Here is a 27,719-nt window from a genome sequence, read left to right as displayed (position 1 = left end):
TCATTGGATTTGGCACAATAATCTTCCTAAAAAAATCTCTATCATGATGTGGAAGGCATCCCATAATTGTTTGAGTGTGGATGATAAGATCAGGCATATTGGAATTCCTATGGTCTCTAAATGTAATTGTTGTGTTAGGGGTCATATGGAGGATTTAAATCATGTGATGTGTACTGGTGATTTTGCTAGACAAATTTGGCGTCTGGCTGCGACCCATTTAGGTGTTCATATGGGTGTTTTTCAGACGTGGAAGGAGCAAGCTAATTTCTGGTTCCGCCGTGTTGGTAACTCTTCTCAGTTACGGATTATTTTTGGCCTTCTTCCTTCTATTGTCTCTTGGAAGCTTTGGGATAGGCGCTGTAAGGCGAGGTTTGAGGAGAAGGTAGAGTCTACTCAGTCAATTTGGCATATTATTAAGCTTTGGATTCGGAGGATTATCTCTTTAATCATAAAAGTGTCTAGAATTTCTTCTCATGATGTGGCTATTTTACAGAGATTGGACATTTCGGTTTTAGTTCCTAAGCCCAAGCAAGTTCGTGTGGTTAGGTGGCTCTGACCTCCCCAAGGTTGGATGAAGCTGAATTCGGATGGTAGTAGTTTAGGGAATCCTGGGCCTGCAGGTGCTGGGGGGTGATCCGTGATAATTGTGGTACACTGCATGCTGCTTATTCTGCATTCTTGGGTAAGGGGTCTAATAATTATGCTGAATTGAGAAGCTTAGTTGAGGGGGTTAGAAGGTGTTGTCAGCTAGGTTTTGACAGGATTGAGATTGAGACAGATTCTCAATTACTTGTTAATTGGATTACCAAAGGAGCTTGTAATATTTGGTATTTAGAGGATTTCTGGGAAGAGCTGCAGGGTCTCTTGGGCAGCGTGGAGTATTGTTTGTCCCACATCTTTCGTGAGGGTAATGCTGTGGCAGATTTTTTAGCCAAGTAGGGTGCTAAGGGTGTGAATCTGGATTGGACCATTAACAGCGAGAACTTGATAGGTCACATTCAAGGTCTTCTTCGTATGGATATAATTGGTCTCCCCTACCTATGGTTCAAGTAAGTTCCCATTGGTTAGTTCTATTTATTTCACTTGAGTTGATATTTCTTGTTGGTTTTTCTCTTTTTGCAGGTGTTTTTCATTTCGCTTCATTATTTCTTGATCATGTGTTTTTATTATGAACATTTTTATTGTTTTGTATTGTGGTCGGGTTGTTTAATCTTTTTTTATCCATGGGTTTGGTTTTGTTGAATATTTGTAACCCCCATGCATTTGGTTGTAACCACGGTTTTCTTCTGCCATAAATGAGGGTTATCAATAAAATTAGAGTTCCGTCCTCTTCTTGAAAAAAAAAAAAAAAAAATTGTGTTTGAGACCTCGTCCGGACACCATCAAAATCAGGTGCCAATTTTCTTAAGAATTCAAAGGCAACTTGACCTGCATCATTCTCTCCACTCTCCAGATTTGTAGAAAACTCTGCCTCGAATGCAATCCCCATCTTATGAATATCTATCCCATCAATGGGACAACAAAACTTTGGAAGTTGAACACATTGGACATTTGATTATGACTTAGGAAGCTTCAATAGATTGTTATTGGATTGATCGTTTCAATAATGTCTAGCAGCCGAATCTTCCTACCCCATTTTAAGTCATCATCTTTTGTTGCCATTAACATTATACTTAGCCACAAGATTTTACCACTTCCAAAGATCCACCATCAAGCTTCTAAGTCAAGCTCTCAACGTCCATCTTTCCATTAGTTTGAGGTTTCTTTGTGTCACAAAGGATTAGAATATTATTGTGCCTTTTCATCTGATGTGGGGGCTCGAATCCAATATTAATTCCTGGTTTGTTTTCTGTTTTTGTTGGTCAAAACTGTTCGATCTCCCCTACCCTGAATAAATATATGCTCTTTTCACTTTTTCTTGGTGCGTCTTTTACGAAACTTTCTTCTCACTGAACACTTCAGACGAGGAAAAATACACAGAAATACAGGATCCCTACTTATCCCACGACTTATCAAACATACATGATATGGGTAGTGGCGCTTTGCATGCCGGCCACGTGCCATACGAAGCAATTTATAGCTGTCAAATTGGCCATTATGTATCAGGCACACGAAGTGGCACCTGGAACCTCTTTCAAAAACTAGGCAATCCACGCTCAATTCATTCAAAACCTCAACGAAAAGATCATTTACTTACCACAAGCCTAGCTACCTCTTCTTTCTCCCTTCTCTACTGCACTCTTCTGATCTCTTTCGGCTCTGAACCCATGGCCTCTCCCAAACTAATTAGTCTTCTCCTCTTTGTGCTTGTTCATGTCTTTGCTTTGCTTTCTCTCCCAGTGCACTGTAATGGTATTTACTCTCTCTTTCTCCCAGCTTCTGGGTTTGTAGTTGTTATGATATTAATTGAGTTGTTGTGAGGATCTGATTTAACTTCCTTCTTGATATAATCTGAGTAATTAAAACTACCCCATCTTCATATTCAGTTATGTTTATTATGTTCAGACTAGACTTCTTTACTTTTTCATTTTATTAAAGCTCAGATCAACAAATTAAGTGCATGACAATAATAGTTTACATGCATGGCTTCTTAATTGCCTGAGGTCTTCTATTACATTTTATTTGCACAGAGAATGAAGACAATCTTCTTCAGGGCATTAACAGTTTCAGGCAAGCAGCAAAACAGCCGCCCCTCGTAAAAAATGGGAAAGCAGATTGCCTCGCCGATGAAATTGCCGACGAATTAGAGGATGAGTCTTGCACCAGCACCACCAACGGCGCCAGCATTGTGCCAAGCTCCAACACTCGACTTTCCGATCTCCCCAAGCACTTGGACAAGTGCAAAATCAACGCCAACTCCACGGCAGACGCAATAATAATGCCCGTTTGTGTGCCCGATTTGGTCCCAACTCTTGTGCTTACTAACTATACGCACACACCATTGGCAGAGTATCTAAACAATTCCAAGTATACTGGAGTCGGGGTTGGTTCTGAGGATAATTGGATGGTGGTCGTTTTGACAACAAACACCCCGACAGGAAGTTTTTCTGGGGCTCTCTCTTTGGTTCCAAAGGTTGGTTTTGGTCACTACATGGTGTCTTCGTTGTTCGGGTTGGGGTTGTTTTTCCTCTTTGCAAATTGAAATTGCTCTGTTCCCCCCTCCCCCCTCCCCCGGGGGGTTATATGTTTATGCAGTTTATGGTTGTGTAAATTGTGATTTGCTACATTCTCGTGACTATTTTCACTTATGAGGTGTGTCGGAAAGTGATCAAGCTAGATGTGTGAGATAAGCAGAACAGTATTATATACGTTGCAGGGCATGTCGGTGTGGAGTCTCCTGTCACAGTCGTGGAATTCGTCGGTCAATGGTAAACTGGTTAATTTCCAGGGAGAAAACATAGAAAATACTAAGATGGCGTGGTTTTAATTTCGGATATTTTAGTTTAGATGAAAAACATCAAACAGTGGATGAAATGCAAAAGGAGAGTTTAAAGCTTAAGAAATTTCGCTCTGAGATTGGGTGTTTTGAGGTGATTTATGTTTACTCAGTTGATTTCAACTGAGCGAGTCCTCTGCCCATCATGTTATTTGTCTTTGGCAAATTGGGATTCTGTTTTTTTCGAAGAGTCACGAAATTTTATAAATAAACTGAATAAATTTATTTCCTTGTAATTACGAAATTCAGGATATAAATATATTCGATGATCATACGATCAGTATTTGAATTCAATAACAACAGGGTGCCTGGCATTCACTCACAGAGGGCTCCATCGCTATGAAAGGACTGTCCCCACCGGAAATTAACCCCAATACAATTCACTTACCGTGGCCATGCATATGAATGCTTTCCAAACACGTTTCGGATTTTTAAGGATTGAATTTAGAGAAATGATAGTTGCAATCGAGAGTATGTAAGTATTATGTATTTATTTTGAAAAAAGTAAAAAAATATAGAATTTATATGAAAAGAAAAATTAATTTTTTAATTTTTATTTTAAAATAACTGCACGACACTTGTGTAATACTCTACTATACGTAATATTACTCTTGAATTTATTCGATGCTGCTCCATTTAATTCGATTAAAAGTAGTGAAAAAACCTTAGATATAATAGGCCGTAGGAATTCTGTTGAAAGGGGAATAGTTTGGAGAATACTATGAATTTTGTTGAAAGAGGTGATGGCTTTTGAGAAGGCAACAGTACGGACGGACGTCGCAGGTAGTGTAGTGCATAGCTGTCGCCTGCCATATGGCTCCTGCTAGAAGTCTCTCTATGCACAAGTGTGCAGCACTTTACGCTCAACTTGAAGAATCTATCCATGAAGTATGCAACACTTTATCTCGTGAGGGAGGTAGGCTTAATTAAGAGCGATCGACTAACGTAGGTTATCAAAGCGATATTTTTTTGCATTTGGTTGCTATTGTCGTCGAAGCTGCTTCAGTTCAGTCTTTACCAAAGAACAAAGATATACAGCAAAAGTTTCCGAGTCGAGACTTCCGACTTGAAAACTCTCACTTTGGCCTGCAATTATACACAAAACAAAAAAGATATAGCACCTGGAGAACCACCTTGACACGCAATTAAAGCAACCCAGAAAAGGCAGACATTCCAATACCAATTATCTGCAACACTCATCTTTTGTTTATTCTCTTCTTGAGTTTGTATAAATCGCCCTCGTCTGGCTAGCTCTTTCGTTGACACTACTGAACCATGGCCTTCGTTAAACTTGGCCTCTCCCTCGTTTTGCTCGTCCTAATTCATGGCGTTATGTTTCTTTCTGATCCAGTACATTGTGATGGTGATCTCTCTCTCTCTCTCTCTCTCTCTCTCTCAATAGCTTTTCTAAAGTTTAATAAATGTTCGAAGATTTCCATTTGTTCTGTCAATTAGTACTAATTGCACCAGAATTGATTACCTCGTGAAAGTAATAAAGTTGGTAGGTAGTTTTAGAGCCACAAAGAAAATTATAATACCAATTAAATTGCTAGTCTGATGTATTATTACTCATCATCTTTGCTTTAACGTTGGGCTATAATCAATGCAATTTCTACACATCTGCATGCAGATGAAGACGACACACTCTTCGAAGGCATTAACAGTTACAGGCAATCACTAAATCTCCCCGAATTCACTGAGAACGACAATGCAGGGTGCCTAGCTGATGAAATCGCAGATCAATTAGAGGATCTACCTTGCAACAAAGCCTCTGACTACAGCTTTGCTCCCGGCACCAATCCCAAGTTCAGCAACTTCAACAAGCTCCTGCACTCGTGCGACATAAATGTCAACACCACTGTAGATGGGGTCATAATGCCTGTTTGTGTACCCAAATTAGACCCAACTTTAGTACTTTCCAACTACACGAATTCTCAATATGCAACGTATCTTAATGATTCCAGCTACACCGGTGCCGGGATTGCCTCTGAGGATGACTGGATGGTGGTGATCTTGAGCACCAACACATCGACTGGAAACTTTTCTGGTGTTGCTTCTTTGGTTCCCAACATCATGGTTAACTACATGGTTGCTTTGTTATTCAGCTTGCTTCTTGTTTTTTGAGCTGAAGTGTTCCGGCCGGGTGTGTTGTCATATAAATAAATGTACCTTGTTTTTTTCTTTTTTCTTTCTTCTTTTTTTTTGTACCCTGTTTGTTTCTGTTCTTGCTTTTTTCTTTTTTGGCATGAGTTTCTTAATGTTCTCTTTGTGCGAGTAAAGCTGTAAACTTGGCAGCGATTGTGTTTGATTCTTGCTGGAGATGTATAAGATCTGCAAAAGAAAATTATGCAGTGGATTAATACGCTTTTGTGTTTGATTCTGATGATCTAGTAGACTAGTACTCACTCTCCTCGTTTGATTTTATGCATCTACTTTGGCTGGTGCTTTCCAATATTCGGATTTGTGTCACGTATCTAGTAGATTGATAAAGTCAAAATTTCTTACCAACCCATTGATATGGGTATTGATCTACAAATGATTTTTCTTTTTACAAATGCCTATTTAAAGTGCTTGTAGCAGTTAAAAGAGAAAGGAAAATGAGCCAAGAGTGATCCGAGCCCTTGTTCTTTGGTAGAAAGGAGAGATCGCATTTAGTGGTTTCGTGTCAACAAGTGGCCTGAAAGGTTACGTTCAATGGCTACAATTGGAGCATTACAGGCAAACTATTTTAACGCATTTATTGGAAATTCTCATGTCCACTACTTGAGATATATTGAACTTTTTACATTTTATATATGAAGTATAAATAATTGAATTATCCATAAGTCCCGTCCATACATGCTTTATATTTACTTGCAACTTAGGCGTTTTACAAAAAAATTATCTAATAACATTATTAGATCATAGATGTAGATGCTAGAAATTAGTTAATGGTGAATTATATCATACATTAGTTAATTACAATTTACAATAATATTTGTAATTGCTTTATATTTACTTACAACTTAGGTATTTTATAAAAAATTTATCTAATAACTTTAATCATAGATGTAGATGTTAGTAATTAGTTAATGGTGAATTGATGATAGGTTAATTGATAATATACATTAGTTAATTAATATAATATTAATTTATAATTACATATTTAAAATTTTATATTGTTAATGGTGATAGGTTAGATAAAGATTATATAATTAATTATAAAATTATTATATAAAATATATATAAATTAAAAATATATATTTTCTGATTCGGTCGGTCCGGTCAAGTCCTGGGGTGGTCCTGTCCAGGAAAACCCCACCCCAGGACTGGACCGAACAGGACCACTCCAGGACTGGACCGAAAACCGAAAAAATAGAATTTCTTGAACCAAGACCAACCAGTCCCAACTTCGGGCCGGTGTTTCTCCAGTCCGGACCACCGGCACCCTACTTGAAAGTATATATCGGCTATTGGCCAAAAGGAAACATTTTTAAAAAAATCAATTTTTTGACCATTTTAAAAAATCTTATGATTTTAAAATCAACAAACAACACATTAAAAAAAAAATTATGGTGAGTTTAGGGTACTTTTTAGTTTTTTTTTTTGGCTTTATAGTCAGAGTGTTTGAAAGTGAAACTAATTTTGGTGAGTTTTTTTTTTTGGAGCAAGTTTCAGAGGAACTATTGGCTATATAAATTTCTTGTTGAAATCTGATTTCTATCATTTTTTCCAACATCACAACACAACATATAGTTTAAACATCCCAAGAACACCCAATATACAACTGAGTTACAATGCTAATATATAAGTGCAATAAAAGTAACTAAAGCCTCACCCTTCAAGCCTCTACAGCTTTCAATTGCTCACAAACAAAGACCAGATTACAATACAAAGAAATCTATATTTTTTTCTTTATCACCACCAGCTCCTTAGTTCATTTTGGCAATGAACGGGTGACAGATGCCCTCCAGCTCCTTCATCTTATTCTCAAACTCCCCTGCCTTGGCATTCTGGTTCCTATCAAGCCAAAGGATAGTCTGCTCAATTGCATCTTCGGTCTTTGTCAAATCATTCTTCACAGCTCTGATTTTGTACCACATGTAGTAAGCACAACTTTCCAAAGCATTTTTTGCCTCAACCTCGTGCACCTTATCTTCGGCCATGTTATTCTTCTCAACTTTCTTCTTTCCCTTCTCTGTCTCCTTCGTCTTATGCTCCTTTACCTGATCCATATCCTTCTCAGCCTCCTGCATTTTGGTTTTGGTCTCATTATTGGGTTCCTTATGCTTTTGCAAGGCTTCACCAATGTCACCATTAGCAACCTGATAAGTCCTGGCGATGACTGGGTCGCAGATGCTCTCCAGTTCCTTCATCCTGACCTTATATTCATCTACCTCGGAATTATGGTTCCCTTCGAGCCAATGGATAGCCTGCTCAATCACATCTTTGATCCTCTTTTTGTCAGTTGCAGGGACCTTAGCTGAAATCTTTTCATCTTTTAAAGAGTTCCTCATATTGTAAGCGTAGTTCTCTAGTGCATTCTTTGCCTCGACCTTGATATTACACTCCTTTTGCTGATCAATGCACTTCTCAGATTCCCCTTGCGTGGTTCCACTTGTGTCACCTTCAGCACCTTGATCAATTTTGGCAATGAAAGGGTCGCAGATGTTCATCAGCTCGCCCTTCTTGAACTCAAATTCTTCTGCCTCAGCAAGTTGGTTTCGGTCAAGCCAATGGATAGCCTGCTCAATTGCTTCTTCAATCTTCTTCTTTTCTGCAGCAGGGACCTTAGCTGCAATCTTTTCGTCTTTGAATGCGTTCATCATGTTGTAAGCATAGTTCTCGAGTTCATTCTTTGTATCAACTTTCATTTTATGTTCCTCGTCCTCAGCCTTGTACTTTCTTAGCCTCCTGCACTAACTTCTCAATCTCTTCCTTGGAGAGCCTGCCCATGTGGGTGATTGTGATGCCAGTCTTCTGTCCAGTGGTTTTTTCCTTGAAAGAGGCGTTCAAGATACCATCAGCATCGACATCAAATGAAACAGTGATTTTTGAAACTCCACTAGGAGAAGCAGGAATACCAGAGAGTTTGAACTTGCCCAGCAAGTTGTTGTCATGAGTGCCGGTACATTCACACTCATACACCTGAATCAGCACGTAAGGCTGTTTATCTTCTTTGGTTGAGAACTCCTCCTTCTTGACGGGAATGGTGGTGTTTCTTGGTATCAGCACACTCATGACCTCCCAGCAATCTCTAGTCCAAGGGATAGAGGAGTGACATCTAGGCACAAGATATTCGGCACTTTCCTACCACCCTGACTGTTGAGAATTGCGGCCTGAACAGCAGCACCATAAGCAACAGCCTCATCAGGGTTAATCCTTTTGTAGAGCTCCTTCCCATCAAAGCATTCTTGCAACAATTCCCGAATCTTGGGAATCCTAGTAGACCCTCCAACTAGAACCACGTCATGGACACTGTTCTTATCGATCTTAGCATCCTTCAAACATTTCTTTAGGGGCTCCCTACACTTTCTGAACAAATCCATGTTAAGCTCCTCAAACCTTTCTCGAGTAATGCTTGTGTTGAAGTCAATACCATCAAACAGAGAATCAATCTCAATTGTGGTTTGAGTATTAAATGAGAGGATCCTCTTGGCCTTTTCACAAGCAGTCCACAACTTCCTAAGAGCCTTACCACAAGTAATCTCCCGCTTATACTTTTATCTGAACTGTTGAAGGAAATAGTTCACCAATCTAGGGTCAAAATCCTCACCTCCCAAGTGGGTATCACCAGCCGTAGCTTTCACTTCAAAAAGATCCCCTTCAATGGTGAGAAGCGAGACATCCAAAGTACCACCACCAAGATCAAAGATGAGCGCATTCTTCTCACCAGCATTATTCTCTTCGTCAAGCCCATATGTAATAGCAGCAGCAGTTGGCTCGTTGATTATTCGCATCACATTCAGGCCTGCAATGACACCAGCATCCATTGTTGCTTGACGCTGTGAATGATTGAAACGAGCAGGGACAGAGATAACAGCATTTTTTATCTTCGAACCACAGTAAGCCTCAGCAATCTCCTTCATCTTTATGAGAATCATTGAAGAGATTTCCTCGGGCCAAAACCGCTTTTCCTCGTTCTTGTATTCAACCACAATAAGTGGCCTCCCATCATGGCTAGGAACCACCTTGAATGGCCACAATTTCATGTCTTGTTGCACCGAGGCATCGTCGAATTTCCTTCCAATCAAACGTTTAGCGTCTTCATAACACAGGCAAGAACATCAACATACAAACAAATCATTACATTAAACATCCTTGGCTTCAGAAATCGAAACCATCAGAAAGCAAAAAAAAATAAAAAAATGGTTCAACAGGTCAACTTTTTTATGCAAAGATAGAGATTTCTTTAAAGCCAAACAAAGATCTATCTACAACTCGGACATTTTTCTTTAACATCATCTTAAAGAAAGAAAAACAATATATTTAAATGAAGATAAAAAGAACCCAACTTCAACAGAACGCATCTATATATGCGTCCGAGAAATAATTAACTACTATTTTGAAAGCAAGACTCTAAAATCTGAACTCGTAACAGTACCGAAGAACAAGAAACATACCAAAAACAGTGTTGCTATGATTCATGGCAGCCTGGTCCATGGCCCCATTACCGATCAAACGGTGGGTCTCATTGAAAGCCACATAAGATGGAGTCTTTCGGTTCCCAAGCTCATTGGGTATGATCCCCACCCGGTTTTCTTTCCAAACTGCCGCACACGAATAGCACGTTCCCAAGTCAATCCCAATTGCAGGACCATTGCCTTTACCAGCCATAGTTAACAAAACTTAACCGGAAAAAGTTACATAAAACAAGGAAGAAAATATTAGTACTTTATGATTTCTAAAGAGAAAGATCTGCACTACGTTTTGATGAGTCGAAGAGAGAGCGCAGTGCTTAAGCACGCAGTACCGGTTTTATAAGGAAGGTAACAGAAGTGTTACCTCACAATGGGTAGCGCTGCAACGACCGATACCCAACCGAAAATTCAACCGACAAGTGCAAATGCACACTTTTTTTTTTTTTTTTCTTTTTTTTATATATTTTTAAATATTTTTAGAAAAATAGAAAAAAAATATCAATTTATTAATATTCACTTTTTTAATCATTTAAGTAAATAAAAAATAAAAAAATAATCAGTCACTTTTATCAGTCATTTTTATAGATTCAATTAGTATTTTTCTTTCGCGATTCTTCTCGACTCATCTCATTTCATTCGATAATCTAATCATTATAATTTTCTCAAATTTTTATATAAAATAAAATAAACAATTCAACTTTTTCAAATCTTAAAATAAAAATAATATTAAAAAAATATATTCTAATAATATTTTATTTAATTTTTAATTTTAATCTCAATTTATTTTATCTCACCTACGAAAATAAATAAGGCCTGTTATGTACCGTGTTCAATGGAACTAAGGGCTTGTTTGTATAGTGAGATTAGATGAAATAAGATAGTTTTAGATAAGTTAAATATAATTTTGTTAAAATATTATTATTGTTTTGAGATTTGAAAATTTTAAATTATTTATTATATTTTGTATAAAAATTTAAAAAAATTATAATGATGAGATGAGACGTTTGGATAGTGAGAGTGTTTGTGAATGTTTGTAAATAATAGTGAAAAGTAATAAAAAAATATTAAAAATTTTAAAATGAAATAAAATAATAAAAAATAAAAATAAAAATATTCTAAATAAGGTAAAACTATCTCTATATCTAAACAGTACGGTCCTTAGCCTACAAGTCTCAAGCAAAGAGTTATGTTTGGCAAGTGAGACTACTTGAGATATTCTCACTACTATTTCTTACTTTATTATTACTTTTTATCTATTTTTTTACTATTTATTACTTTTTACCTACTATTTATTATTTTATTATTATTTTTTTACTATTATTTATAAATATTCTTAATATTTTTAAGATATTCTCACTATTTAAATGTAGCCTGGCCTGCAAGTCTTCGTCGTCGTTCTCGCACGTTGTCCATCATCATCTTTGTTCTTTTCTTTCTTTACTCCCGTAATATATCATGATAAAAGCATAAAGCATGACTAGCACAAAGAAATCTGAAATTAAATATATAAATAAAGCATCAGTAATGCAATAAATCTGAAAGTAATCTTTTTTTTTTCTATAAATCTAGGAATTAATTCCGTAGCTATATATCAATCATGGTGAAAGAAAAAAAGAAAAGTTTTAGTCTCGTATAGTTATACAGATGAGATAAAATGAGATAAAATAAAAATTAAAAATTAAATAAAATATTATTAAAATATAATTTTTTAATATAATTCTTATTTAAAAATTTAAAAAAATTAAATTATTTATTATATTTTATATAAAAATTTAAAAAAATTATATGAGATTAGATAGTTTGGTATACTTAACCAAGCCAGGCATTATTCTTTTGAAATGCCTTTTTAATGGCCAAGAGGAAAAGAGAAAAAGCTTTCTAAGTGCACCGGATCACTCTTTAGTTTTATTTTATTTTTTACAAAAAGATTAAGATAAATGACCAAATGTTACATATACGCTATCTAAAACATATATAAAAATGATTTTCAAATGTTTAAGAGAAATTATATATTTAAACATAGGTTATGTATTTATACATATTCATTGGGTATGAGCTATGTTGGCGTGTAAAATTTCCTAAGTGAAAATCTCGTTTACTTTTAGAAAATATCTCATCTCGTCTCATCTAATCATTACAACTTTGCTAACTTTTAATACAAAATAAAATAAATAATTCAATTTTTTCAAATCTCAAAATAAAAATAATATTAAAAAATATATTCTAACAATATTTTATTCAATTTTTTAACTTTAATCTCAACTCATTTCATCTCATCTCTAAAAATAAACGAGTCTTAAATGGATATAAAATAGAATTATACTATATAAGTTATGTGTGATGTAAAAACATTCAAGTAGAATTATTTTATAAAATATGGAATCAAACTCAACATATAATCTGATTTGGTAACATGGTAAACCAAGACTTATCTAAAAAGCTAAAATAAAATGATTTAACTAACTTTAATTTTATCTTAGAATTGAATATTTTATTCATTCAGTTTTTATACTTACATCAATATTTGAGGAAAATGGTCACGCTTATCAGTAGTTGGCATTTTTCAACCTCCATTTAGATCAAGGTTTTATGGAGGTTGTTTTTTCAAAATGATTAGGAAAATGTTATTTTTATTTTTCTTTTCTACCGCTCTATTCTATCGTTATGATTTTTTATTTTTATTTTTATTTTTTTTACTTAGTAATTAAAAAAGTGTTTTTTAATAATATTATAATTTTTTTATTTTTTTAAAAAAAATATTTAAAAATATTAAAAAATACATATAAAAAATATAAAAATATATATATATATATATATATATATATTTTTACCAAACGTTAGCTCCCAGCGGGAGCGGTGGACGTAACACGTCCCTTATCCACTATGCATATTTCCGTATAAACGCTCAAACCAGACCGGACCTAAAGTCTTGGTTGTGGTCGCCTAGGTGAGTACCGTCGATCCACGTCACGAGGTGCTAACCTGCTAGCTAGGCTCATCAATCACGTTGACCTTTTAGATTATAAATAATTAAAATTGTTTAATAATATATCCATATAATTTTCAGATTTAAAAATAAGCGTGTTGGTACAATGGCTCAGGAAAAAGATAAGGAATATTGAACACTTCCGAGATTACAACTTTCACTTTCAGAAGGCATATCTATACGGAAAAGTGCAGTGATACCCTTCCGAGATTACCACGCTATACTACCTATCTAGTGTGGTTGGGCATGCATTAGATGAGAGCAATTATTCATTCATTTTCTTTTGGTGACGACTATGATTATGATAGATCTCAACCTCAAAATTTTAGCTTATATCAAATGAAAATTATGGCTCGGTGTCGTTTGGATTTGAAGATGAGTTGAGATGAGTTGAGATGAGTTGTGAATAGTAGTAAGATTTGTGAGTTAAAATTGATGAATAGTAATAAGATGAGTTGAGATGAATTGAGATGAGTTGAGATGGGTTGCGAATACAAACAGGTGGTTTTAAATTTTAAATATGATTAAATTATCGTGTCACGTTTAGATTTATCGTCAAAACTATTTCAGGTGGAATTTCCTTAAAATAAATTTCACACACTTATAAACATGATGATATCTTAATTAATATTTAACAAACAAATATTGTCAGGGTGGAGTTTTAATATAGATGTAATTAATTAAGGTCAAGTACAATAATGAATCATTGTTAATTGAAAACGTTTCAAAATCATATGGATTTTGCTTTCCTTTTGGTTTTTATTTTCGAGACAAATGTTAGTGTTTTAGACACCAGGATTTTGAGGAACCTAAGGATGTAATTGACCAGAGATCCAAGGAGTTTAGCATCATATATTATGGGCGAGATTTCCATAAACAACAGGGAAAAAAATGGGTTTTTCTTTTTTTGTTTTTTGTTTTTTTAAGGGAAATGTCATCATTCATTCATTCATTCATCAAAAGAAACTTACATCCATAACCAAATATATGCTGAAATGTCCTCATATAAATCATTTGGAGCTCTACTAGTACACTATTGGACTGGTCTAGACTTCATTGTTGTTGATACTCTTTATAGACAAACGTTCAAGAAAGAACATTCTGTCTAAACAAAGACTCAACATCACCTTTCATAGAAATGGAGGACTTAACCTTAACGAACAAATCATCCAAGAGACGAACTTTTTTTTATTATTTTTACAATACAATAAGAAAAACAAAAACAAAAAAGAATGGATTACAATTTGAACTAACTCCGGTAGACTTTGACGGCGCGTGAAGGCAACAATTTTGTCTCTTTTCAGCCACAAAAACCAGATCTAAATGATATGGTGATGGTGATTCCAGTGATCCAATGCGTGTGGCACATGAGGACCACATGCAATTGTGAGCAGTGCATGAAGACCACATGCGGTGATTTTAGCAAAACCACCACTATCCTTCGAACAATTTGTTACCTGTGAGTTTTCTTGTGCTGCGCGTATCTCTCGAGAGTTGCTAAAAAAACTGTAGATCTGACTTTTTCAACCTTGAAGGAAGAACAATAAAAAGAAATGAGGGAATGAGATGAAGAAAGACGAGGAAAAAGGAGAAAGGAGGGGGAGAAGGAGGAGGAAGTCGAGGCCTCATCCTTTGGTGAAACTCATATCTGGAGGCTTTTTTTTTTGTTTTTTTTTTTGAGTGAGAGAGAGGGTTCCCAAGAGAAAGATTCTAAAAAAAAAAAAAAAAAGTTAGTTATTAAAATGATAAATGCAGGGCGTATATGGGAAGCTAGCGATTGATTATGATATTTGGATCTTTTTTTGCAATATTAGAATAGAATGAGGAATATATGTATTTACATTTTTATTTATAAGACTCATTTTGTTAATTTTCTTTTAAAATTTAAATTTTGAATTTCAGATTTTATGATTTTCAACCTATCAATAACTGACATGTGGAAAAGTAAGATTTTTATAAGTTTTTATTAAGTACATGTAGCACTACTCTATATAGGAGACCTGAATTATTTGATATTGATGAGTGCATATACTTATATTATATAGGGAAATGATGCTCCAACCTATTATTTCCATAGACAAAGTGTAGCAAATTTTACTTTTTTTTTTTTTTGTAGGATTTGTGTTTTTTTTATATTTTAGTATTGTGTTTTTTTTAAAATATATAAAAGATACTTTAAAAAAGAAACAAAAATAAATTTACACACCTTGGTACCGAATTCGGTACCCACTATCGGTGGCTCTAGCACCACCCTATTATATATACATAATCTGATTTATAAGAAAAGTTTAAAACAAGTTCTCCTGCAAATCAAAATTTTCAATATCACAGTATGCAAAGTATATGACTCACCGACTTACAAAAATAATTTTTTTATTTTCCAGAGATTTTGGCTGTCTTCACTTGGGGAGTCCCTGGAGATGTCATGTAGTAAATCCAGATTGGAGAAGTGGATAGTTTTATTTGCTTTAGGTGGAAGTTGGAATAGATTGGCCATTCCCTTTGGGCGAGGAAGAAGCCATGATACACCATATCAAACAAATTAGAATGAATATATTAACAACCTATTGAAATCATGGACATTATCAAAAGAAATGAAGAAAAACCCATATGATTGTTTATAATCAGACGAAGGGTAAAGAATACATACTCTCCCGTATGGTAGTAATAAAATAAAAACTACAATGAAATTAAAATTTAAACGAAATTAATTTCGACTGAGATACGGATATCTTGTTCTCTCTGTGAAATATAAAATTTCAAATGAATCGATGCAACAGACATTCTCTTAACTTATTTCCTTCAAAATACAACAGTCGTATAGTTCAAACCAATCATGCACAAACGAAAAAACACATCTCGGTTGTCTGACAAATTGTCAAAAAATATCTACACACTTTTTCTTTTATTCTCTCTTATACCTACAAAATAAAAATAGGCAACTACCCAACTATTATGTTTAGGAAATTGAGAAGCCTATTAAGAACATTACTCCCAAAAAGGTTCAGCCACTTAAACATCTCGAGCAAATGATACTTTAAACGCAACCAATTAAGATTGGAACATTAACCAAAAGAAAAGATATAAAAGTCACAATCCTAACGTCAGTCGTCCAAACCCTAATGGTCAATCGTTTTTTTTATCTACCAAAACATGGAACACTCGGTAGGAATTAGTAAAAGATTTTGATTTAAGTGCTATTTGGATAGTGAGTTAAAATAAGATAATCAGTTGAGATGAAAATTAAAAATTAAATAAAATATTGTTAGAATATTATTTTTTTAATATTATTATTATTTTAAAAATTGAAAAAGTTGAATTATTTATTATATTTTATGTGTAAATTTAAAAAAAATTGTAATGATAAGATGAGATGAAATACTTCTTGTATCTAAATTGGATCTGAACCAATAAAATTATTAGGGTTTTGGTTGGAGTTGCGTTAGGAGTCTTAAAAAGTAGTTAAATAGTCTTAAAAGCTCTTTAATAATAAAATTAAGTTGTTTGAATATTACTTATTAAAGTATTTTTTAATCTCAATAAGTTAAAAAATACATTTGAGGAACTTTCTCAAAATACTATCAATAAACAAAAAGATGTACACAACTTTAAAATAATTATAATTTTGAAACTTTTAAAAAAAATTAAATAATCGTCATTTCTATTTTTAAAAATCTATTTTTATAAATTAACTAAGATACAGCAATTGATAAGCTAGTAAATTGCAAAGTCGGGATAGGACTAATAGTGCGACATTGGGATAGCAAAATCCTTTCAACTTTGAGGTCAAATGTAATGATCCAATTAATTATGGGTTGTATTTTGGCTGTAATGAATGCAAGATGGTATGGATTTGGAATGAAAAATTGAATGAGGATGATCTGTTTGTAGGAATGCTTGAGATATGGAAAATAGAAAGGAACGATATAGGGTTCTTCGAGGGACCCTTGAACCTCCCAAGTTCTGTATTCAGATTCTTGATAATTTGTGCAAAGATACTTTTCCTTGTTTTCAGACTCGTCCTAATACCCACGCAGGAGTAACAACCCAAAGCAATAAAAATAGGACATCTGTCTTGACTCTAACGGAAATAAAGCAGAAAATATTCCTACAAGGTTCTAGAACATTAAAAGAAAGACAATAAAATGCTGCACTTTAGGAAATGCTGAAACGGTGCGTGTAACATCCTGAAACGGTGCATCTTCACTTCATGCTGTTGTGCGTTTTGGAACTGCTGGTACTTCAAGTGACTTCCAACACTTAAGGGCAAGTTTGGAGGGTGAGATGAGAATTTTGTGTTTTATTTTGAAGTTTAAAATATTATGTTTTAATATTATTATTATTTTGGGATTTAAAAAAGGTGTATTAGGATTTAAAAAAGTTAAATTGTTTATTATATTTTGTATGTGGATTTAAAAAATATGTAATGATGAGATGAGATGAGAATTTTGTATTTTGTCTTGTGCCCCAAACCTGCCCTGCTTCTTCGAGACTTCAGAAGTGATTCCAAACCTGTCTTCGCTGCTTGTAACCCTAGCCTTCCTTGTTCCTTCAACTTTCTTCTTGGCTTCATAACATCATACAAAGAAATTTTTCCAGATGCATGCCTTGGAGAAGCTGTTGCAATTTTAAAGGCTTCGATACTTTGTATTTGTTAAATCACTATTTGTTTCAAAAGTTTAAGTTGATGAAAAGAGGTAAATTTTTATTATTTGTATTATATTCTTAACACTCTTCTTCATGTGTAAGCCAGTCTCTTTCTCAATAAATAGGTTTAATACGTGAAATATTTAATTAAATGGACAAGAGTGTAGAGTCAGGATTCAAACTCAAGACTTCTGTTCTGATACAATGTGAAATTATCATTTATTTCAAAAATTTAAACTGATGAAAGAATATAGATTTTTATTATTTATATTGTAATATAAATAATTATAGAAGGAGATGCTTTGACAATTGTTGATGCAATCAATAATAGTGAAGAACAATGGAGCTCGACAGGCATGATTATTAAAGATATCAAGCAACTGCTCATTCAGATGGAGTCTTGGTCTGTTAAACAGGTTCCTAAGAGTTTAAACTTTAAACAATGTAGCACATGTGCTTGCTAAGCTATATGGTCTTTTTGGGTTGCGGCATGAATCCAAAAAATACTTAAATATCCTTAAAAGTTATTTAATTGAAGAATTAAGTTATTTGAATGTTACATATTGAAATACTTTTAATCTCAAATAAGCAAAAAATTATGTTTGAGGAAAAATATCAATTTTGATTTTTTCCTTCAAATATGATTTTTCGGATAATGTGAAACGTAATTCGAATTTTAATAAGACTATTAATAGATAAAAATATCTATATAAATTTAAAATAATTACAACTTTCAAACTTTTAAAGATATAATTATAATATTTAAAAATTTAAATAATCGTCATTTTTATCTTAGAAAATATTTTTTTAATTTGTTTCCAAACAAACGTAACGTGTTTGAAAGTATTTTAAATATATAGTTACCAAATAGTAAATAATATTTTAATAATAAAACTTATTATTTGTTACAAGTGTTTATTTTACGTAAAAATTTAAAAAAATTATAATAATTAAATTAGATAAATTAAAAAGAATTATAAAAACAAACGACCCTCTGATAAGTGTTTTCTTGTCTGTAGTAGAGTGGATGGAGAAACTTTTGGATCAAAGTGTTCTGAAATAGCACTATCGTTTTAGATTCGCGTGTTACTTGTACATCTGGGCCCAAAGAAATTCCATAAAGCTGCTAAAGCTGAGTTGGGTTGCGTCCACGTCAGACTGCAATGCGTTCTCTAACATGCACCACGTGCGCACCGTTTCGCACCAAAGAACTCAAAAGAGACCCTCAGGGGGAGAGAGATAGAGAGAGAGAGAGAGAGAGAGAGAGCGAAGACCAGAGCTATGGCATTGGCGGAGGACGACGAAGACGAGAGCTTCGGGGACTTCCATTCCGCATCGTTCCCTAATCTCACCGTCCATTCCTTTTCAACCCAAATCAGCCTCCGAAAATCATCCTCTTCTTCATCATCCTCCCCCGTTGCGTGGGGTGAGTTCAGCACCACCCCCAAATGGGCCAAATCCAAGCTCCCGGGCTGTCCTGCCCACACTCTTTCCCCTCGGACCAACAATTCCAATGAAAAAGAACTCCGTGAACCGGGTTGGGTCAATCCAGGGGAGGCCCGCTGGGTGAAGCCTACGGGAGCTCTGCCTTTGTCGATATTCGGGGAATTTGAAGAGGAAGAGGAGGAGAAAGGGGGATCTGCGGCCGAAGCTACAGTTCCCTATGTCGCGAACGTTTTATCTAACCACAAAAGGACTGATTCCGGGAGAAAAGGATCGGATTTGAATCGTAATAATTTGATTGCAAATCTATTTAATCAGAATCAGCAAATCAAGACCCATAACGGGCCAAGTTTGAATTCAAATGTATCAGAGCTGAGTACAAATGGGTCAAATTTTAATCTAAACTGGTTGTATTTGAATCCGAATGGGTTGGGTTCGGATTTAGTGGAAGGGAATGATCGCTTTGATGACGATGATGAGTATGGCGAGTGGGAATTCAAAGCTGCGAAGGCGGAATCTCGTATCGGAAATGGAGATTCTATAGTAAAGGTACTTAAAAAAGTTCCTTTGTTTGGTGGCTAAAAACAAAAAGATAAGGAAATAATTAATTGAAACAATAAATTTCAAGTTGTGTCTCTAGATAATTAAAATTTTGCATAGAGTGAAAATTTGTGGATTAAAATTTCGTCTTTTTTGTTTGATTTTAAAATTTTATCAGTCACGATGAAGTGGATGTTTTTGTTTCGTTAGCTCCTAAAGAGTTTGCAATCTTGAAAAATCTGAAAGGATCATCAGGGAAACTATCTGCTCTTGAATTTTATTTTATTTTTCTATTTATATCAGGAAGTGGGGGTTTTTGAATCATCAGGACTGAAAGTGGAACCAATAGCGTGGATTGACCAAGGAATCCAGGCGGGTATTGTTCATGTTTCTGTATTTGTACGTTGATAATGTTTGTAAACTATTGAACATTCCTTGGGAATTCAGAAGCAAGTAGCTTTCTTTAAGATACTTGGTTTGGCAGTAAACTGTGTTGTGGACTTGAAATAGGATGTTATATATGTAATAATTATGCCCTTAAACATATACAAATACTTGTGCTTGCATGGGGTGCCATTCAGTCTAAATCAAAGTTTTTCTTGTGTATAGTTTGAAGGGAAAGTACTGGAAAATACTGATGGCGCCAGACTTACATTTGCGTTTGGAAATGGCGTCCGCGGTCCTGGTGATTTGCTTGTGGAGTCAAAGGGGACTTCTCCCAGTAGTGGTGAATCGGATCTTGGGTCTGATTTCAACTCGAGCCATATGTCTAAACAAGATGGTTTTATCTCGGGTTTCTTCTCCAAAAGCAAGGACAATGTTAATGCAAAAGTTGAACTTCAACAGAATTTTTGGGAACTCGAGGATGCATTCTTGGAAACTGGATCAAAGTATAAGTTGGTGAGTCATTTTATTTTGTTTACTTATGTCATAATGTTGATATCAAAGAATGTGCTTTGTCAGACTTTTAGTTTGGCTCCAGGAGGAGCCAAAGGTTACCAACACATCTCTTGATGGTGGAGAAGCGCAAACCTTTGATGGTAACGGTGTCGTCAGTCGTGATGATTTATTTGCTGTATCAGATGGGATCTCTCCAAGTTCTAGAAAATTGGCCTCTGGATTTAATTTCAACCAGAGTTGTAAGAATGGTAGCATCTCAGGGTCATACTTTACAAGCAACCAGAATGCTTTTGTATCCTCTCTGGGTGATGAGAATGTCGGTGGCATAAATAACTTCTGGGAATCTAAGGATTCATGTACAGAATCTGGATTGAAACATAAATCGGTGAGTCAGTTCGATTGAAATTTATTATGCCATATACAATGTTGAAACTTTGGAAAAATGTGCTCAAACTTCCTTTTGTTTGTAGGAAGAGCCAAAGGCTGCTGATATTTCTCCTGTTGGTGTAGAAGCACTTACCTCTAATGTCAATTGGGCAAGCAATTCTAAACATCCTTTGGTAGCATCAGATGGGATATCTCACCAATCTGCAGAATGGGAGGTTGAATTCAATTTCAATCCAGCTTCAACTCAAGAAGATATGATCTCTGGGTCTTACTCTAAAAGTAAACAGAATGGATTTAATTCCTCTCTAATTGATGAGAATGATGAATCTGACGATAACTTTGGGGAGTTCAAGGATGCATTTTCAGAAACTGGATCAAAGCATGAGGTGTTATATCCTTGTGATTTGATTCTTTAATTTATTTTATATGATAAGATATGTAGAGAATGTTCTCTTAAAAAAAAAAAAAAATGAAAGATATGTACAGAATGTGGATAATACTAAATTTTAGTTTAGGATGTAAAAGAGTACAACGTTGCTGATTATTCTCCTACTGGCGTGCACCTGCTTTTAGTGGTGAAATCCACGTAGCAGTCAGGTTAACAGACTTATTTCATTGATTAAAATCCACATATCAGGTTTCCTGCAATTCAGAGTGTCAATTTAGCAACTATGAATCCTTGTTCTCAGTTTTCATCTTCCACACTTTTTTTTCTCTCTTTTTTTTTTTTTTTTGGGGGGGGGGGGGGGGGGGGGGGGGGGGGGGGGGGTGTTTAAAATGATACTTCGTTGATTTTGACTTCAATGGTGCTGGTATACAAAGGCAATCCTTAGCATGTATGTCAGATGATGCTGTTTTTTAAGCATATTTGTGCTTCCTTTTCTTGATAAGTGTATATGTGTGCCTTGATGTTGGCCTGTTTTCTCTTTACTTATATCTGATTCTTGGTTGCAAAATTATTTAGGTCTGTCTTTTGAAATTTTGGTTGGCAAACTTCTTTTCTTCTAATTATGTGACCATCCTCCATTCTATTCTTCCCAGAGGAATGAGATAGGGTTTAAGAATCACAGGGAACCCTTGCCTATGTCTATTTTCAGTGATGGAAATCTGGATTTGGATGAGTCCTCAATCCTCCAAGACATTTCTTCTGTTACACCCATTTCCAACCCAAGAGACGCCATTAAAAGTCCCAGTTCTAATATGTCTATCAATGATATCATATCAAGTTTATACAGTCAAGCTGAGCAGAGTGCTTCTTTTAAACATACATCACCAGCAAGTGACTACAGGATGCATTCCAACACAATGGTGTTTGAATCGGATTTAGTGAATGGTGATGATGATTTTGATAATGGTTCCTGGGATTTTAAAGCTGCTGGTTCAGAAACCAGAGCTGAAGATAGAACTTCTGATATTGATCTCAGAGATTCACGGACAACACTTTCTACTGCATTAGAGCTTAATGATTGTGTGGATCTTTATAGCAAATTAAAGGAAGGTTTAGTGAACAGTGATGATGATTTTGATGATGGTTCCTGGGATTTTAAAGCTGCTGGTTCAGAAACTAGAGCTGAAGATCGAACTTCTGATATTGATCTCGGAGATTCACAGAAAACACTTTCTACTGCATTAGAGCTGAATGATTGCATTGATTTTTATAGCAAATTAAAGGATGAACTGTGCTCAATTGCACTGTATCATCTTGACAATCTGAAGGTTGGTAAAATTAATAAGATTTTTTTTTTTAAATGTTAAAGTTGTTTACCATATTAACTTGTGAAAATAATTTGTTAGAAAGCTCAAAGTACTGCTGTTCTTTCTGGTGAAGAGGCCAAAGCGAAATCTCTTGATGAGGATGTTCAGGTTGGTGACTAGACTTGGTCTTATGCTTTCATAACATGCCTTATCATTCTTCTCGCAATTCCTATTTAGCTTTATGCTTCAAGTATGTGCTACAAAAAAGCTTAAGAAACTTGCACAGAAGCACGTTAGGTTAACAAACATGGCAACCCTAGGGTTGGCTCAAGTGGCAAGGGTCATGGTCTTGGTGGCATGCTCCCACCTGCTTTAAGGTTTGAACTCTTAGGTGCAAACAATTTCTAGGGCTACATCTCATTGGTGAAAAAGCCAATTATTTTCCTGACTTGTGTGATGGAGATGCACACACATGTTGCATCTGCATGGTCTTTGGAATTCCTCGTCATTAAAAAAAAGGTTAACATGGCTGTTTATTTTGAATGAATAAGAAATTCATTTAATACGATCAAGGCTTTAGAGGTTGGGTCCTCTCTCAATTTGATTCACGCAAACAGTTTAGGAGTGGTTTTTTTTTCACCTCTTTTAACCTTCTTTTTCATAGCTCTGGTTCTCTCTCGTCATCAAGAATGTAAGAATGATGAATATTTTTCACGTTATTTGAAAAAAATTTCTGATGCTCATCTTAAATCGTGTTTAGAATTTTGATGATAAATTCTTTGATGAGACAAAAAGGATCTTAATTTTGTTACTATTTATTTTCTGTTGTAGAAATTGTATAATGAACTGCACAAAGATAATCTGATATCTACTAAAGAAGTCCGTTCAGAGAATCTATCAGCAGGAGAGATTCACTTGAATGAATTTCTTGAAGTATTGCTGGAAACCAAGTTCCAAGTGCTTGAGTCAGAATTTCAGATATCAAGAAGATTGCCATTGGTACGCATCTTTTGCAAGGATCTGCAATGAACAACTGGAAAATATCCAATATAACAGCTTAAAGCTTCCATATTTGAAAGTTGTGTGTTGGTTATATTTTCATCACAACCTGCATCTTGATATATGCCAATCAAAAACATGCATCTTGATATATAAAATTTGTTAACACAAATAAGCCTGTGCTTCTACTGATAGTATGATATAAGCTGCGTGGCTTATTTTTCAGCCTATGTTAAGATGTGCTTATGCAGTAGTATATCTGCTGGTGCTAGATACATTGTTCAGAACTGTTCACTTGCCAGCTCTAGGAACTGTTTTGATCGTGTTTGCTGTGATTGTCGCCTCCCATCTGATTGTTTCTTTGATTTGGGGAGAAAGTAACCAGTGTTAGGTTTTCTTCTGTAGTTAATTGTTTAAGTTGGCATTTCTTATGTTTTGTTGGAGTTCACTTACCAAAAAAAAAAAAAATGTTTTGTTGGAGTTCAATTTCCAGTATGACCTTAATAAAAACATTTGATGAACTTAAAGTTTAGATTTATAAGTAACTATGCATCTCAGAATAAATACAGTTCCAAGTGAGGTATAAGCTTGGTTCTTACTAATAAAGCTTACAACCAACATTAAATATTTGAATCCCTCTCTCTCTCTCTCTCCTGGCTTTTTTTCAACACAACAATTCAAGGAATACTATGTGAAAAACTCAGAAAATACTTTCTTTTTTATTAAATTTTGAATTGGTTGCATATTGGTGACTATGGCTTGTAACCTCCGTGTATTTTGTTATAATAGGCAGAAAAGGATGCGAGATCAGCTATTGAGCTCCTAAAAGATGTGGCATCAACACTAGCAATTCTGAAATTGGGATCAGTGGAGGAGCAAGAATATTATGTTTCTACATGGTCTAGTATACTTTCTGTTTGTGCTCAAGAGCTGAAACATGGAGTCTCAATTTGGAAGCAGTCATTGCAAAAGAACGTACAAAGTCAAATACTATCCGAACCTGAAGGTACGGGTTGGCTGTTGTGGCAGATTTATTTAGCTTGTCTTTTCCTCGTAAAAAAAGTCATATTTTGTCCTTAAATGTACGGGTGGTGTTGTGTATTTGGGTTTTACTCTTTGGTGAGACTCTGCATCATCAAAATTTTTTATCCTTAATGTGATATTTTTTTTCCATTGGGTGAAAATACAGGGAAGCGGTATATCCTTGCCGTTGGAGAAATTTACAGAGTGATTGAAGTTATCAGAGCGTCAACCAAGCTTTATAAGCCATGGATATTTCTAAATTCTGGAGATGCTACTGGCTTGTACAGTCTTCTAAGCGAGTGTTATAGCATATGGTCAGGTTCAGGACTTGAAGATGCTCTCAAGAGTATTGGTGATGATATTGGTGTTGAGTATGATGAAACTGTAAGGGCGCTACAGGAATCTATAAAGTATATTCATGATATTGATGCAGTTACACTTCAAAATCATATTTTCTCCGATCAACCTATATGTCGGTTATCAGCCTTAACTGCAAGCGCTGTGCCAGGTACGTATTGAGTGTATAGCTCCCGAGTTTTAATTAAGCTAATCGTTTTCCTCTACTTGGGGTTTTGGAATTTTTACCGTATGCTGTTTTATATATCATTCTAAAATGCATGATAAATTTGATGAGAAAACTTAAAAGTACAAATTCTTTCATTTATTCTTTATACATGCTGCGATGCAAATTTCCTACTTCATTGAATTCAAGTAGTTTGAAGTTTTTTTTTTATTTTTTTTTTTATTTTTATTTTTTTATTTTTTATTTTATATCTTCTTTCATTGTGGTGGGTGTGGGCTGTGGGGGAGCCTGGCATTTTTTAACCTTCTCTAAAACTGCCTGAATCAGGCTTGAAACTGGTGGTTTGGAATGGGGAGCACTACTTTGTCACGCTTGCAAACTTGTGGGCAAATCTAATATGTCCAGATCCTCCTAAGCTGCCTCAAATACATGGTAGCTGATGAGAAGGAACTGTACCTAAACAAGTTTGGATGCTTTTTGGTAGCTCTTTTGCTGGGATCAAATCTGAATCGTTTCCTCTGAAATGGGGCTTTTGAAGCACTAACTGCAGCTGCTTAACCATAATGATAGCACGAGAGAACTCAAAAAACAGAGTTTAATTTTCAAGATGCAGGTGAAGGAAAACAGATTTTGTATTCAAGATCCAGGTGGGCTTTTTGATCAGGAGAAGTATACAGTTCATTCTCTTTCTTTTTCTTTATTGATTACCATTCTTTTTGGGTAGCAATTTTAAGTGTAATTATTGTATTATTTTCTTGTTTAGTCTGTCCAATGTTCAGAAAATGGGGAGAGAGAAAAAAAAAAAAAAAAACACCCATAAACATTGTTGAATTTTGAGGAGTTGCAAATAAAAGAAGAAAATATCAAGAAAGAGCAAAGATGGAGAGAAGGAATTCTCATTGAATTGATGCCTCTGAAAGTTTACAACGACAGCTATATATATACAATGAATCAAATAACAAAGGGAATATTCTAACAAACTTTTGCTAAGCTGTCAACAAGAGAATATTCTGACATTACGTGGGAAGTCCTCTCTGTGGTGTGCCTGTAGGTAGAGTCAGTGCATCCTCAAGTAACTCCTCTGATCCTTTTGATGAAGTTTGAGACTCCCCCTCAATATGGGCATAGATGTTGAGGATGCCCATCTTGGACAGCAAGAAATGCAAGGTAGCAGCAGGTAAAGCCTTGGTGAATATGTCAGCCAACTGAAACTTGGAAGGCAGATGAACTGGCATGATGGTTCCTGCTGTAACCCTTTCCCGAATAAAATGACAATCTAGCTCTATGTGTTTAATCGTTTCATGAAAAACTGGGTTCTTTGTGAGGTGTAAAGCAGATTGGCTATCACAGTACAATGTTGCAGCTTTAGAATAATCAATCTGGAAATCTTTTAATAAAGAAATGATCCAAATAATTTCACAACTTGTGTGGGCTAATGCCCTATACTCTGCTTCAGCAGAGGATCTAGAAATTGTTGCTTGCTTTTTAGACTTCCAACTAATCATAGAGTCCTCAATGAATATGCAATAACTAGTAACTGATCTTCTTGTCTTTGGGCAAGCTGTCCAATCCGAGTCACTAAAGGCCTTCAAATGCAAAGTTGACAAAGTAGAGAAGAAAATGCCTTGTCCTATAGAACCCTTCAAGTATCTCAAAACCCTGTGAGCAGCTTGCAAATGTACCTCTGCTGGTTTGTCCATAAATTGGCTAAGTATATGGACAACATAAGTAATGTTTGGTCTTGAGATTGTTAAATAGATCAATCGCCCAATCAACCTTCTGTAGGCAGTAGCATCCATTAACAAATTTGTAGAAGTGTGACTAAGCTTGTGATTAGTTTCAATGGGAGTGTGGACAGGTTTGCATCCCAAGAAACCAGAATCCTCAAGGATTTCAAGAGTATATTTCCTTTGACATATATGTATTCCAGATCTTGATCTCGCAATTTCCAAACCCAAAAAATATTTCACCTGCCCCAGATCTTTGATCCTGAATTGTGAGTTCAAATGTGCCTTGACAGCATTGATAGTTGACAGATTTGAACTACCAATAAGTATGTCATCTACATACACTAATAGAGCAACAAAATCATTCTCATCTGACCTTGTAAATAAAGAATAATCTGATTTAGATTGTTGGAATCCAATAGAAAGTAAGAAAGAAGAGAATTTTGAATTCCATTGTCGAGAGTCCTGCTTGAGGCCATATAATGACTTGTGCAGCCTACAAACAACCTCTCATTTCCATCATGATTCTCCCCCTTGATTTGATAACCTGGAAGTAGGTCCATATATATTTCCTCATCAAGATCTTCATTGAGGAATGCATTATGCACATCCATTTGGCTTAAATTCCAATTATGAATGGCAGCTAAGGCTAGAAAAATTCTAACAATGGTAAGCTTAACTACGGGACTAAATGTTTCTTGATAATCGAATCCCTCAATTTGAGTGTAGCCCTTGGCCACCAACCTGGCCTTATATCTTTCTATAGACCCATTTGAATTAAGCTTGATCTTAA

The 27,719-nt window shown here is 35.1% G+C and overlaps 3 protein-coding genes and 1 pseudogene across 4 annotated transcripts; 3 read left to right on the top strand and 1 right to left on the bottom strand.

Annotated features, from left to right (window-relative positions):
* The first annotated feature begins 2,106 nt into the window (after nt 1–2,106).
* On the top strand, nt 2,107–3,224 carry LOC121262375 (uncharacterized GPI-anchored protein At5g19250-like). Its single transcript, XM_041164831.1, has 2 exons — nt 2,107–2,352; nt 2,631–3,224. The coding sequence occupies exons 1-2, from the start codon at nt 2,268–2,270 to the stop codon at nt 3,140–3,142; spliced, it is 597 nt and encodes a 198-aa protein (XP_041020765.1). The 5' UTR covers nt 2,107–2,267; the 3' UTR covers nt 3,143–3,224.
* Nucleotides 3,225–4,482: 1,258 nt separating this feature from the next.
* Nucleotides 4,483–5,789, top strand: LOC121262374 (uncharacterized GPI-anchored protein At3g06035-like). The gene is made up of 2 exons (XM_041164830.1): nt 4,483–4,799; nt 5,067–5,789. The coding sequence occupies exons 1-2, from the start codon at nt 4,712–4,714 to the stop codon at nt 5,558–5,560; spliced, it is 582 nt and encodes a 193-aa protein (XP_041020764.1). The 5' UTR covers nt 4,483–4,711; the 3' UTR covers nt 5,561–5,789.
* Nucleotides 5,790–7,121: 1,332 nt separating this feature from the next.
* Nucleotides 7,122–10,386, bottom strand: LOC121262373 (annotated as a pseudogene).
* An 8,361-nt stretch (nt 10,387–18,747) lies between these two features.
* LOC121262371 lies at nt 18,748–26,024 on the top strand. 2 transcript variants are annotated; one of them, XM_041164825.1, is made up of 11 exons: nt 18,748–19,681; nt 19,976–20,044; nt 20,282–20,572; nt 20,655–20,957; nt 21,043–21,345; nt 22,001–22,675; nt 22,754–22,822; nt 23,486–23,653; nt 24,443–24,659; nt 24,843–25,184; nt 25,527–26,012. In XM_041164825.1, the coding sequence occupies exons 1-11, from the start codon at nt 18,971–18,973 to the stop codon at nt 25,637–25,639; spliced, it is 3,261 nt and encodes a 1,086-aa protein (XP_041020759.1). In that variant the 5' UTR covers nt 18,748–18,970; the 3' UTR covers nt 25,640–26,012. The 2 variants fall into 2 exon arrangements, with proteins under 2 accessions (XP_041020759.1, XP_041020761.1); XM_041164827.1 differs by lacking the exon at nt 19,976–20,044 and having other exon boundaries at nt 25,527–26,024.
* Nucleotides 26,025–27,719: the final 1,695 nt, after the last annotated feature.

The sequence above is a fragment of the Juglans microcarpa x Juglans regia genome, chromosome 4S (genome assembly GCF_004785595.1).
Source record: "Juglans microcarpa x Juglans regia isolate MS1-56 chromosome 4S, Jm3101_v1.0, whole genome shotgun sequence".
NCBI classification, from domain to species: Eukaryota; Viridiplantae; Streptophyta; class Magnoliopsida; order Fagales; family Juglandaceae; genus Juglans; species Juglans microcarpa x Juglans regia.
This window is presented reverse-complemented; position numbering and strand designations above follow the sequence as displayed.